This window comes from Terrapene carolina, unplaced genomic scaffold (assembly GCF_002925995.2).
Source record: "Terrapene carolina triunguis isolate 2854851 unplaced genomic scaffold, T_m_triunguis-2.0 Scaffold139, whole genome shotgun sequence".
Lineage (NCBI taxonomy): Eukaryota > Metazoa > Chordata > Testudines > Emydidae > Terrapene > Terrapene triunguis.
Genome location: NW_020664490.1, coordinates 10063047 through 10077905, shown reverse-complemented (window position 1 = coordinate 10077905; position 14859 = coordinate 10063047). Strand labels below are relative to the sequence as shown.

The window sequence follows — 14859 nt, the reverse complement described above, 5'->3', positions numbered from 1 at the left end:
CATTCCTTCATTCATGGATAAAACTTTACAGTGGTGCAATGAAATTAATGGCAGGCTTTAGTAATAAACGCAACCTATGTAACATTCAATTTTATGTTTTTGCATATTTGCAATAATCACCAAAATGCAACTACTAAACATAATTATATAAATTGCTCACTTGCTTTTAGGTAAACCTTTATATTTTATTTTAAAACCTTTGATTCAGGAAAGATACAACCTTAATTTTTTAACAGATTGTACTAAATAATTAGCAAATTAGCACACTGGCTGAAAGTTCAAGAAATTATTTTGTTTTTAGAAATAGCAAAAATCTCTCTCTCGCTCTCTCTCAAATATAACTTTAATTTAACTGAATTAGTTGGCAGATGAACTAAATTAAATGGAAGGACTTTGGAGTATGTGTCATCTCCCCAGAAAGCGGCAGTTACCATGACAAGGATGGAGGAAAACACATGCCTTTGTCTGAAGTGTTTAACTTTCGGTTTTAAACAATGATGATGTCTAAACTCCACCAGAAGGATTTATTTTTTAATTGTGTGGAAACAGAGTCAAACAAAAACGAAGTCAATTATTTTTACATTTTCAATGTCTAAAAGATGTCACTGTGTCCCACGCCAGCCAGGATTAATATTTTGGGGCAGCTACTTAGTAACAGTGATAACAGATCTGCCTGTGTTCTTTTGTGCTGGTTATTGTCAGATCCAGATGCCCAATGGGGGAACGAGATGGAGTAAAAAACAATTCAGCAAGTTCATTTTTCTTACTAAGGAAATCGCCGGGAGCTGACTTCACTTTGTCGGAATAGGTCGACTTGGCCTACAAATTTCCCTGCAGCTTCGCACCGGGCTTTTTCCCCCTTAAGTACCAGAGACAGTTAAAGAGCACTCAAATGCACCAAAAAAAGCCTGCCTACGGTTTCACTTCGGACCCGCTCCCCCTCCGATTCAAGTCAGATTGGCCACTGTCCTCAACGGAGCTGGATTGGGCCTTTGGAAGCAATTAAGCAGAATGGAGCGTCTGGGAATCTCCCCCACCCCCAAGCATGTCTGTGCCTGTTCCCGCTGCAGCCTCTGTTCCCAAGAAGCTCTCCTGGGAACCGATGGGGGTTGACCTGAGCGAGGATGGGGTCCTCCATCCGTGCAGCCGGGTCCACCTGGCCACATGTGGATTGTATAGCCAATACACATGGGGGGTGGGGATTGCGGCACATGCACCGCTTGCATTACCCTTACTGTGCATAAAGACCTCAGGCTTCTTCGTAATAGCGGGGTGTTCTCTCTCCCACGCACACAGCTATGAGTTACATTGGCGCATTAAAGTTGAAACCCTACATATTAGTGACAGGTTTCAGAGTAGCAGCCGTGTTAGTCTGTATCCGCAAAAAGAACAGGAGTACTTGTGGCACCTTAGAGACTAACAAATTTGTTAGTCTCTAAGGTGCCACAAGTACTCCTGTTCTTTTTACATATTAGTGGAGGGGCTAGTAGCGCCGAGGGGAGAGGCGAATACACAACCACCGCCACCAGGATGCGAACGGGGGGAACTAAACATAATCGCAGCAGGAGGCAGCGATGATCAGAAAGCATCTTCTGCCCCCTGAATTAGGCCAGGGCATGTACCAGGGTGTGGGGAGGGCAGAGGGGCGACCGCGTGTGTGGAGACGAGGCGCGATACATTGGTTTGTGATGTGAGGGATGAACTGGGGGCAGCTGAACGACCCATTCCCTGGGCTGCAGTAGGCGGCAGCTCCGCTCCCGCCTCCTCCACTTGCAGAATGAGCTGCGCGCCCCCCTCCCAGGCCACAGAGCCGCAGCAGCGTCAGGCTCTCGGACCCGGGAGAGTGGCCTCTTGGGGATTTCTTATTTTCAAAGCGCAGTTGTTGAGAGAGCACCGGGGCAAAGCATTTTGCTCCCAAGCTATATGGCTAAAACTGGAAATAATACCCAGCCCGCTCAGCAGAGGGTCAGAGCCTGCCTGCTCACCAGCCCGGTTTTCGTCCCCTGGACATGACACTTTGGATGAAGTGAAGAAAGCTGAAGAATATGGAAAGTAGCTATCCCTTATAAAAATAGCAAGAACGTGCTGCGGGCACATTAGGATGCGGTTGAGAAGGGGAAAGCCACTTAAGGGTGAGCTGATGTCTGCTGGGATAGGAGTCTAAAGACAACCCCGGATTCATTTTATTCGTGCGTAGAAAGTTACAGACGCCCACCAAATTCTTCATCTGGATTAATAGTCCCCGAAATACAGGAGCGTCTGCACTAACGCTACATCGAGCAAGCAAAGCACAAAACAAACTCTTCTACACCTTTGATACAAACTTTGCCGCATTAATAGGTGAGTGACGGGAAAACGTTAATGGCACGTAAGACAACTCTCTGCAAGACGATAGATGTTTCTTAGAAAATAATTTCAAGGGCCAGTAAATTTAAAAATTAAGAATCTGAATAATAAATTACAATTTCTTAAAGACACTAGAGGAAAAAGCGTGTGCTATGAATATAAACCTTGTTTCTTCTTAAAGGAAAGCACGGAAGATGCTGCGAAATATGTTTGTCGTTCCAATATTTGCAAACAGGAGGACCGATTACTGAAACTTAAGATACTAAAGAAGAAATTTGTTTAATTATATATCACACATACGAAAACCCAAACTGGCAGATTACTTGTCTACCAGCATGTCTGCACTCGCTAATGTCCCTCCCGTGTGCACATTTATTAAAACACAGCTTGCAAATAGAGTTCACATTAAAATAGACTGTCCAGATAAGAGGATGAATAGATATTTATTTTGCAACGATGTCCAGAAAGGCATCTGAACATATAGGGCGTTGCACTATATTGGAGACATATTCAATATAAAGATGAAGCTAAGCACTAGTAAACAAGATTTACACTAAGTATCTGCTACTTCTGAGACGGAATATGAAAATAAACTGTTGGATGCGTTTAGCAAGATTTCCTTCATACGTTACAAATATATATTTTAAAAAACAGGCAGAGAGAATGCAATATCTGCATAACCTTAAAATCGATTATACCCCGTCAGAACATGCTTTAAAACAATTTAATTAGCGGGTGCTGTGTAATATTTTATTCCTGCAAACACTACATTGCCGAGAATCTATGGCCTTATACACTGGCCAATTCATGAGAGGAAATATTCTGACCTGCAATTACAGACAACTATCAGGAGAAAAGAACACCATGATTTGACGCCAAGAGCGAGTTAATGAATTTACGTATCTGTTCTTTAAAGAGTAAAGCCCCGTATATAGCTCACTAGTTGATGGATGTCCATTAATACACCTGCATTCACATTTCAGCCTTAAGGAGACAAACAAAGATTTAGTGCAGAACACTACAGTTTTGCCAAGTCCTTTCAAAACATCAGTACACTTCAAGTTACACCAAAAAGCCAGAGATTCTTCTTGATTTCCAAATGTATAGGTGGCTTGGGTGGTTTTCTGCCAGCAGCCGCCTACCTTTAGTTGGTGTGTACATATATACATGTATATATAGCCAAGAGACGGATTAATTAGCCGGGTTTGAGCTGAAGGAGGCTGCAGTGACGAGACCAGTGGCGATTGGCCGCCCGCCTGCCTGGCCCTGCCTTTATAATTTCCACACGAGAGCATCTGGGCTCTTATACTAACCAACAGCCAGCTTCTCCTTACACACATACACACACACACACCGACACCCTGCACTTTTTCCACCATCTGATTAACAACCCTGCACCCACACAGTGATTTCTACAGGAAAACATAAATACATACGAAGAGGGTTTATTATTTTGACTACTGGAAGCCTTGCTGTGTCTCAGTTCAACTTTTGTTTTTATTGCTGCTGGGGAAGTGCCGATCTCAATGCTTTGCTCTCACTCAATGATCCTTTAAAAAAAAAGAAAGGAAAGAAAAATATCGCTCCCCCCTTGGAGGCGGCTGATCTCAAAAGGCAGGAAGAGAGCATCTGAGCAGCAGTTGCCACCGCGTATTTTGAAAGACATTTGTTACGTTTCAGAGCGCTGCAGCCTGTTTCCCCTCTGAAGTTGGCTCCAGCCTTAGCAGCCGCATTGGATCCCACAGCTTATTGCGAGACTCCGGTATACAATCCGGATCTCTGCCCCAATATGATCGCGGCCCAGGCCAAGCTGGTGTATCATCTGAATAAATACTACAACGAGAAATGCCAAGCCAGGAAAGCCGCCATCGCCAAAACTATCCGAGAAGTCTGCAAAGTGGTTTCGGACGTACTAAAGGAAGTGGAGGTGCAGGAGCCTCGTTTCATCAGCTCTTTGAACGAGATGGACAACCGCTATGAGGGCTTGGAGGTCATTTCTCCCACAGAGTTTGAAGTGGTCCTTTATCTGAACCAAATGGGAGTTTTCAACTTTGTGGACGACGGCTCTTTGCCGGGCTGCGCCGTGTTAAAGTTAAGCGATGGGCGCAAGAGGAGCATGTCCCTTTGGGTGGAGTTCATCACGGCATCCGGTTACCTTTCTGCTCGCAAAATCCGGTCCAGATTTCAGACTCTGGTGGCCCAAGCCGTGGATAAATGCAGTTACCGAGATGTGGTAAAGATGGTGGCTGACACGAGTGAAGTGAAACTGAGAATCAGAGATAGATATGTCGTGCAGATCACTCCGGCTTTTAAATGCACAGGGATCTGGCCAAGGAGTGCTGCCCACTGGCCACTTCCCCACATCCCCTGGCCGGGACCCAACAGGGTAGCAGAGGTCAAAGCTGAAGGATTCAACCTTTTATCCAAGGAGTGTCACTCTCTAGCAGGCAAGCAGAGTTCAGCCGAGAGCGATGCCTGGGTGTTGCAGTTCGCAGAAGCGGAGAACAGACTGCAGATGGGCGGCTGCAGAAAGAAATGCCTCTCTATCCTCAAAACCTTACGGGATCGTCATCTGGAACTGCCGGGACAACCCCTGAATAATTATCACATGAAGACTCTGGTTTCATACGAGTGTGAAAAGCATCCCCGTGAATCGGACTGGGACGAGTCTTGCCTGGGCGACCGGCTCAACGGGATTTTACTGCAACTCATCTCCTGCCTTCAGTGCAGGAGGTGCCCACATTACTTCTTGCCCAACTTAGACCTGTTTCAGGGAAAACCTCATTCAGCCCTGGAAAATGCAGCCAAACAAACTTGGCGACTGGCTAGGGAAATACTCACCAACCCGAAAAGTTTGGAAAAACTTTAGAGGACAATTAAAATATGGGCCTAACCGATTAGTCTTCTGATTTTCAGATAAAGTTTAAACTTCCTGTTCGAAAAGTCAAATATTTCCACTTGAGAATGCTAATAATATTCTCTTTAAAAGGAATATTGCTTAGGCTCTTCACACACACAGACACACACACTCACAACAACAAACACTATGACATGTCTTCATCACAGTTTTGAAATCCCCCCTGAAAAATATATCTTAACACCCGGAAACAAATTCGGCTGTAATTTAACATGATTGTGACCATTCTGCCTAGAAACGGCACCAATGGATTATAACAAAACCCGGTATTTTTATGTAAATCCCTCTGTGAGTAAAAGCTATTTGGATATGCCATCTGAACAAAACCCTAATGTACATTTTAATTTGTATCAAATATTGTGATCTCACATTGTCTTTGAAATTGTGGATGTTGGTGTTTTGTGATTTGGTGAACAGAAGTTAAATTGCCATTTCGGATACTTCAGGACATTTTCTGCTAAAGAAGATACCATTTAAAAAGGTAGATTTTATCATGGTACTTTTGTTAATTGTCTTTTGAAGTGTCTGAACTTAAAAGTTTACATTTTTCGTTTCATATATATTGCTTGTTCTATTTCTAACATTCCATAAATATACTTGAAATGTTATTTAAATATATTCAAAAGAAATTTGGATTCTGCTTATATAATAACGCTTGAATATTGGAATTATATATTTGAAAAATGCACTTGAAATACACTGGATAATGACTTTTTGTGATTTAGATTTTAATTTCTGTTGCTGATTTTATTTAATTACAAGCTAATAAATGAAGTAAAATAAATATTGTTAAGCGTTTCAAAACTGCATCAAGTTTTCTATTTGAAAATCAGGCCAATGTAATGTTTTGCAAATCATAAAGGAGCAGCCCTTTTCCTACTGACTAGTTTTGTAGGAGAAAAAAATGTTGGTGTATCATATGCACCACAATTTCGTGTGGTAATTAACAGAGCAACACTTTCTACAGGCATCAGAAAATAAATTTACTTTTGAAAGATTCACTGTACTGTACTAGGTTAATGTTTCTGCATGGTTTTGAACAATACTGAGGAAACAAAACAGCACTGAAGCAAAGGCTTCTGAAAGAGCAATGAGTCTGATTCCTGACAAAAATCAATATTTTGGAGCAAGTAGTAATAAAGAAGAAAGCAAAATTTACAGGTGAAGGGGTCAAGCCAGTAGCAATAAAATGAAGAACAATATAACTTCCGACCTACAAATCCACTATGGATGTAACAAGATTGCAAGTTGCATCTGTAGAAATCAACTCCCTGTGTTCAGAGGGTATTCAGAGAGAATAGCATGTGCACACCCATAAAACTGTAAGTGATCACAAATTGTCTGTTCATATTTCAGCATATGATTATTCAGAACGTATATTTCCTTAAAGTATTTTAAGATTAAAATACAAAATAATATACACCAAAAATAGCAACGTATATAATTTACTTAGTATTTTAATAGTCAACAAGTGCTGAACTAGGCAAATTGCCGATATAATGTCCAGTTGTAAGAACTCATAGTGGGTAAGTATTAGTGAAACCATTACAATGGCTATTGTGCAAGAATCTTTTTTTATTTAGTCCTACGAGCACGTTCCTCAATGTCAGAAATTATTCCTCAATAGAAAACCCACTTTATTAAAACACGTTTTCAAAAGTGATAATTGCATTTTTTAAAAGTTATCATTGGAAATCATTTACAGTGAAGGTCTTTTTGAAAGAAACAATATTGGAGTGACTTTAAAAGTATCTCCTGTTTTTTCTCCCCTACTTATGAAACTTGTAAAATTGTTTTGTGAATGTATAGAGAATAAAAAGCAATAATAAGTATAAACTACATGTCAGAAAGGTGACCTATAGATCTCTATAACAATCCCCCACCACATGTATGCTCGACTTTAAAAAAAAAATCGGATTCAAATTTTTATTCTCAACGCTAATACAGGTCAAATATATGTAAATCGTTCTTAAACTGATTGGATCTACTTCTCTTGCAGATGTCAACGTGTTTCGTAATATTAAACAATGCAAAAAATTAGATATTTCCCAAGAATCAGCTCTTGTGCTCAGGCCCACGATAGCCATTTTCTTTTTCAGAAAGAGACTATTAATTTCAGTATTTGAACAGATAACATTTATTAAAACATGCAGCATTTTCCTATTTGGAAACTAACGTTCTTGAAATAAAGGGATTCTATAAAATCCACTGCAAGAGAAAAGCCCATCACTGTGTCTTAGGGGACCGCAGTCTGGGACCGCTGTTACCTCAAGGGATTTCAGAGCAATTGGCTTAACTGCTAAATCTGCCCATGTTCATACAAAGGCATTCAGAGAAAGATTGTTAAAAATGTGCACGCTGTAAGTAATAGAGGATTTGCCGTCATTAATACATTTCGCTTTTTAATAAAACACAGTAAAAGCCCACAGGAGTAAGAGGCGTTTGGGGGGAGGAGGGGACCTTCCGCACCCTAGGATGTGCGTTCCGATTATGTTCTCCGGGCAGTGTTTAACATACAAATCGCGTTCAGACAATGCAGACTGTAAACACACCCAGCCCACGAGGTAACGCACTCTACTCACTTTGGGGTCAATCTTCTTGAAGGCCGGATCATCCTCATCCACCTCGAAGTAGATTTCCGTGGTGGTGATGGAGAGGGTACCTTTGGCCACTACAACAGGGGCGATGAGCTGTGCCGGCGTGCTGAGAACCACCGGGCCTGCAAGACAAGGGCAGGGGCGTCAGGCCGTAGCAACTCCTGCCGGCCCTCCCCCATTCCTTACTGAATGCAGGCACCCAACAATCCGCCTAATAAAGTCCATTTGTAAGTTGCTTTATGTCTTTCTTGCCAGTGCTCACCACTCTGCTCTCTCCTGAATAGTCTGACAAGAGTTTGTGAGCGGTAGGGTGAGACTCCGAGATGAATCAATGACCAAAATTCAGGGGGGGGGGGGGGGCTAGAATGAAAAATTACTGCCCTCAGAAGCGGGTTCCTTCTCCTTTCGTGACCCTCTTATTCCTGATTAACGCTAACACTGTTTAGATACAGGAGGTTGCAAGTAGCAGTGACACGTTACATATAGTTCTCAATAAACAGGGTCAGCCGGCATCCGAAGAAGTGGGTTGTAGCCCACGAAAGCTTATGCTCTAATAAATTTGTTAGTCTCTAAGGTGCCACAAGTACTCCTGTTCTTTTTCCAAAAGCTCATAGTTTCCACAAAGTCTGGGGATTCATCTCTAGCTATCTGCGCTTCCCTGGGAAAAGCAAATACAGCCGTCTGTACTTTTATAGAAGCCGAAAACATTCCCTTTCATTAGTGTTAACTCCGAGTCTACAGCTTAAATCAGAAGACATCACAAAAGAAAAACAAATAGCCACACGTGATGTCTCCAAAAGCAGCACCCAACCTTTTATACCTTTCCAGCAAGATTTTTATTTCAGTGTCTCATCGCTAAGAACTTTAAAAATAATGTTACCAAAACATTTTACACAAAATATAATTCTTTGCGAGCCGTGTGTGTATTGAGGAATGGGGGTGGGGTAATTTGTAGTCTAACTGCCAGCCTTTACGGCGCACTGTGGGAGGTTTTAATTTTAGGAAATCATTTCTGCTTTAATACAAAGAGGCACTGATCTTTAATCCGAATTCAGTAAATCTGCCGTTAAACTGCTAATGTGATTTAGGAAGCTCACTTATTTTAAACAAAAATAGATTAAATATAAAATTCTCTTACAGTCCACAACTAACTTGCAGGGGAAATCTATATCTAGACACATGAGGTATAAGTAATAAAGGCTTACTCGACATTTTGGAAACTCAGTGAAACCAAGATATTTTATAGATGCCCCCCTTTAAAAGCTATTCATTTCAATGTAAAAAAAGAAAAAAAAAGATCCTGGTCATATTTATGCAGTTAAAATGTTCTGTACAAAAATCGGGATAGCGTGCAAGTGACCACCAGCCTGCTGTATTTCCAGTTGCAATCCCCAGGCACTGACTAGACTCGCTGGGGTGAGTGGTGTTTCGGCACACAGGCACGGACAGGACAAGCTTTGGGCTTGCTCTGCACAACAGCACCAAGGCTAACAGGCACCGGTAAAATCTTCTCCTCCTTCCACAATATTTGACATACACACACACTTACAATCAGATGGTGTAGGCAACACTTCACATTACTCATTTAGCCCAACTTAGTCGTGTATCAACGCATCTGTCAGGTGAAACACCCAATTTGAGACTGTATTGCACAATGTATTGTCATTTCCTTTGCAAAATAAACGAAGGGGAAGGCACGGATTATTGTGTGTACAAGAGGGAATCTAAAACTCACTGTTTCACTGACAGCTTTCAGCAGCCCAGTGTGGCAGGCTAGATAATATTGATACAAACTCTAGTTTTCCTTCATTTTATTGTTTTCTATCTCCTAATAAACCAGTGTAGCCTCTTGACTCCAGTCAGCTGATGTGAATCACATGCCGCGGGTTTGCTTTGCTCCTGTCCCCTTTTAGCCTCCATCTTCTCTCCGTTATTCTGCTGTGGGAGCCGAGCCCAGCCGAGCCGCGCCGCGCCGCGCCGCTAGGAAACCTGGCCTCTCTGCAAAGGGCAGGGTGATCGATCTGCAACGGCGCTTTAAAGGCTCATCAATCTTAATCTAGGTTGCTCAAGTAATTATGCCCGATTCTGTTGTACGATTACAAGTGGATTTGGGTTTCTATTCCCTAGGCTCCTCTTCTTTGTGTTTATAGAAGGAGGATCTATCTATACGGACAGCAGCTCCCTGCCCTGCAGAACCACTTGCCCTGTTAAACAGACCATTCCCACCCCTCTTTTAACCCTTACCCAACAGTACCACCAGGGCAGCCGTGTTGCCCTCCCTACTCATTATGCTATACACACAGCAATGGGTTTACGGGCCTTTGTGCTAAAAGAAAACTGCGTTAAGATGATGCATATTGGAAACAACTTGATATTCTATCATTTTAAGGAGGCGTTATGGGCCTTACTGAATCCCAGAAGGAAGATCATCTGTTTAATCCAATTACCTCTCTTTCCCTGGTGTTATGTGAATAAAATAAAAACAAAGTTACTAGTATTTAATGGTCAAAAGGCCAAAGCCTATAACCAGAAATCTACAAGGACAATAGGAGAACATCGTGAGTAGAATCCTACGGGTACGTGTGTGACTGTGTGAGAGTGTGTGTATATACACACACACACCCGGTGCTACAAGGCTGGAGGGATTCACTTCCAAGACTGTGATTTAACTCAGGGATCAGTGAATTTCAGATTTTTTTTCCAGAGAAAGACTCAGAGCTCCTTAAATGATAAAGTGATTTTGACCAAAAAATAGTGCAGCTGTATTCAAACGACATTCTACATTTGTAGAAACGTAATACAAGTGAGCTATGCAAACACTGTTACGAATAACCGTTATTGTACTTTCTAAGGAAAACGGATAATTTTTATGAAATATTTTTCCTTCCAAAGAGAGGATGAGGGCTTCCTCTGAATAAGGTGTAAGGGATTTCTTATTTTGTTACAGGGAAAATAGATTTTAAAATTCCTGCAGCCGTCTCTCCGCCCTCCCCCTGAAGACGACACAAAATGAAATATTCAGTCTTATTAGTGTGTCATTTTTACACTAGTCCTTTGGAAATCTCCAATTACAACTTCCAATTCCATAGCACGTTTAAGGAGCACTGAGTCTTTTTGTTGTAGCCTTCAGGGAGCAAACCAGCCACTGTGAGAATACGAAATTAATCCACTACAGCTATAGAGAGAGAGGATTATGTTTTAATCCCCTTTGGGACAGCCTCTGGATTTTAAGGATCCGATATTAAAATGTTTACATAAGGCATAATCAAAATACTGCAGATTTTCCATATGGTACCCAGTTATCTGGAAGCTTTGGGTTTTTCCAAAACACAGCCGACCATCTAGTGAAACAATAGCGCGACACACCTGACGCCACAGTTTGATGGGCTCATTCGGTTTTGGAGAGATAACGAGTTACAGCTACCAATCGAACCCAGTAACAACCTTTGGGATTGGAGAACTGTGCTTTTGGTTTGGAAGCAAATATTCATTTCAAGCATAGTCATAGTAATAAAAACGCGCATAGTAATGAACCCTCCCAGGATATACCAGTATGATATGTGGGGCATTAGGAAGCAGTTACAAAAGTGAATATTGCTAAATCTGCTCCTAATGCATCTTAAACTGCAACTAAAAATACGATGCTCACACCTGAGCTCTAGAAAGACGGGAACTGTTTTCCTGCACTATTTCACTATACAATTTGGGGATTGTTTATGGGTTCACAAGCCACCACGCCCTGTTACCGCTAGAAAGGCAGAAAAAAAAAAAGAACAGTGGAAACGCTTGTCAGGAATTTGGATGCTTAAAAGGACGGAGAATATCTTTTCGAGTATAATTTAGTTGAACATTTCCAACCATTTTGAAGTAGACCGGGGGCCAACAGTGTAACGGAGGAAACGCAACGAACACTTACAGTTAAGTATTCACTTTAGATCCACAGGTTTTTTAATCGGCTCACGTGTAGGACTTTCCGCCTTGTGTGTCCCCTGTGGTAGGCACGTGTGATTTACATTTCTAAAACAAACGATGTAGCGAATATACACTTTTAAAAAGTAATATTTGTTTTTCAAAAGTAAATACTTGTGGGATTGGGCGGTTCCACTGAAAACGCAGAAATCAGTATCTGTTTTTTCCCTTCGTTAACATTTTGATATACAGGGAGTTGGTTTCTTGTATTATAAGGCTAGCAAAGAAGGTCAATGCAAATGAAAAGTTTTACGAGCTGAGGGATAGCTTACAATTTACAAAAACAACATCGATAAAATTACTTCTCTGGAATCTGGCCTTTTATGAAAGCCCAACAAGAGTAACATTCTGAAATATTATCTTAAAGATTTCAGCTTTCTCAGAAGTGCTTTGAGGTGGTTGTTTTTAATGGTAAGAGCTAAAGAGAAGTTGGTGTTTACATTGCAGGTGTATTTGCTAAAACGAGAACGCTCAATAATTCCTAGTGGAAATATGTTTTCAGTGCACCTGTTGGATTATGAAAAAATATTTTCATAGCTGGCACAGTTTTATAATATTAACCTCAACAGGAACATTTGAGAGTTGAAAACAGTAGATAAAGGAAATTTAATTTGTATGTGGGTGATTTAAATGGAAAATCTGGTTTTGTATAACTTCAAAAAGCACGCCTTTTTGTATGCCATTTTAATTTGATGACCTGGTATTACATACATAGTATACAATAAAAAAAAGTTCTGGTAACAACAACAAGAGACCGATTTTATACATATGAAGTAGATTTTGCTATTTTAAAATAAAAATCCAACCTGGTTTTTTTTAAACGTTGTGTTCAGTTGAAAGATGGCATCAGAAACTGTCATTTATCTGAACTGTAAATCTACTATGCTTTTCATCATTTAAGTTCTTTAAATCTAAATGTGCACTTGATCTAAACCTCTCAGAAATTAACTAAAATGTCTAAATACAAATAATAATAATAATTCATGCCTTAATTGTAAAGAGCAAGTAGAGCAAATTGACAACGTCACAATTTAAAATAATTCTAAAACTAGAGATCTGAAATGGGTTCACACTTTAAAATAACTGGTTTAAAATGTGCACTGAAACTTTTTTTTTTAATTTAAAAAGTAAAAAATCCAAACCCAACTATATAATCACAGAATAAAGATAGAAGCAGAAGTAGCTTTAGGCGCCAAATAAAAAATAAGGGAAAGGGATCTGGAGTCAAGGGAACCAAAAACAATGAAAAAGATATAGATAGATAGCTAAACTGTACAAATATATGGAAATTTATATTACTGATGTTCAGAATTCAAAGATTTAGCCATCTTTGTTCCTATGACTTTTATAACTCTGACCCCTAAAAGCATTATCAGAAAAATTCTTCAGTCAATATCCTGAAATTTCTCACATCAGAAAGTCAGACCTCATTTATTATAAGGTCAGGAAGAAGTGGTAGTTAATTTCCACTCAATGATACTTCTTAAAAAGCTAAGGCCATCTTATAGGACACTGTACATTCAGCACCCATTAAACAGTGTTACTAACAAATTTCAACACACACTAGTATTGACCAACTTGTTGATTGTAAAAATAACCAGATTCTAAATTTGACTACTGTGCTTTCTTCTTATCTCTCAATCACCAGTAAACATTAGTTTAATCCCTCCTCCCCACTACAACCCATTATGTCTAGTGTTTGTCCTTGCCTGCTAACTGACATTTTTTATATTAAGGGTGGGGAAAGTTATATGGTGCTTCTTTTTAATGGACATTATCAACCTGAACAGATAGACTTCAAATTCTAAAATTTGACCCAAGTTTTGTTTTCATTTTTGCACTATTCAGGTACTTTTAAAAACAATTAAGAACTGCTTTTATGATCTTTCCAAAGGCAACAATGAAACAATTTTAGCAGCTCAGCTCTCATGAGTAGTGTCATAACAACAAACAAATGTATTTGCATGAAGGGTAAAAAAAAATTGTAAAAAAAGGTTTAAATATTTCAATAGTGAATGAAGTAAACAGCAAGTAAATGATCTTATGTCAATTATAAAAAATACTTAGCATCTCTTTGAAGCACAATGGGACAAATTCTGCCATACGGTGTATATGTATGTAGCTCCCATTTCAGTGAGAGCCACATGTGTACCTCCAAAGGAAGATTTTTGTCTGAATTATATATCTTCTGGGTATTGTTTAGAGAGAAATGTAAAAGAACGCTATTTTTTCCTGAAAATGTTGTGCTTTACGATATTCATAGACATATAGTCCTGTTTATATTGTTCAAAATATGGTGTAAGGCATCCAGGATATAAGGCTTCATCCAGCTCCCATTTAAGTCAATGGAAAAACTCCATGATTTGATGGTGCAGGATCAAGCCACTGATGAATGAGGTCCTGGACACAGGGAAAATACATTATGAAAACATGCCGAACCATGCACCTGCTGATAACTGTCCAGAGTTACATCACCTGGCAAAACTCACGGCTGCAGACCCAGGGATTAACACTGATCCTCCATTACCCAAGGAAGTATGAAGGCCATCCAAAAGTTATGCAATGGACATTCTGCAGGGCTTGATGGTATTCCACCCAATCTGCTCAAAGGTGCCTTGGAACCAGTGAATATCAGCCTGCATCAACTATTCTTAAAAGTGTGGGCAACAGAAAGTACCAGCTGAATGGAAAGACAGCATCCTAATGTCCCTGTATAAGGGCAAAGGATCTTGCACCAAGTATGGCAACTACAGGCTGATCTCATTATCAGTCCCTGGAAACGTTTTCACTCCCCTTCTACTTGGTAGGATGCAGCCATTCTAACAGCTATTGGTGTCCACAGCAATCAGATTTCACTGTTGTGCATCAACAATGGACGCTGTCCTTACCCTCTAGCTTCTGGGTGAGCTGCACCAAGAATTTAACTGCTTGCTTCATGTGGCATATATCAACATCAAAGAGGCTTTTGATTTGGTCGTCAGGGCAGCACTTTGGCTTGCCCTGAAGTAGTTGGCATTCCAGATGTTCCGC

General features: G+C 40.4%; 2 protein-coding genes across 2 annotated transcripts in view; one reads left to right on the top strand and one right to left on the bottom strand.

The window, feature by feature from the left end:
• Window positions 1-14859, bottom strand: part of LOC112121265 (neurobeachin) — a 959539-nt gene that overhangs the window by 233169 nt on the left and 711511 nt on the right. The window contains exon 40 of the mRNA XM_029911962.1: window positions 7846-7982. Within this exon, the coding sequence (XP_029767822.1) occupies window positions 7846-7982 (137 nt within the window). The remainder of the gene's footprint in view (window positions 1-7845; window positions 7983-14859) is intronic.
• Window positions 3933-5806, top strand: LOC112121094 (putative nucleotidyltransferase MAB21L1). Its single transcript, XM_024220189.2, has one exon. It carries the CDS (start codon window positions 4136-4138, stop codon window positions 5213-5215), a length of 1080 nt encoding a protein of 359 aa, XP_024075957.1. The 5' UTR covers window positions 3933-4135; the 3' UTR covers window positions 5216-5806.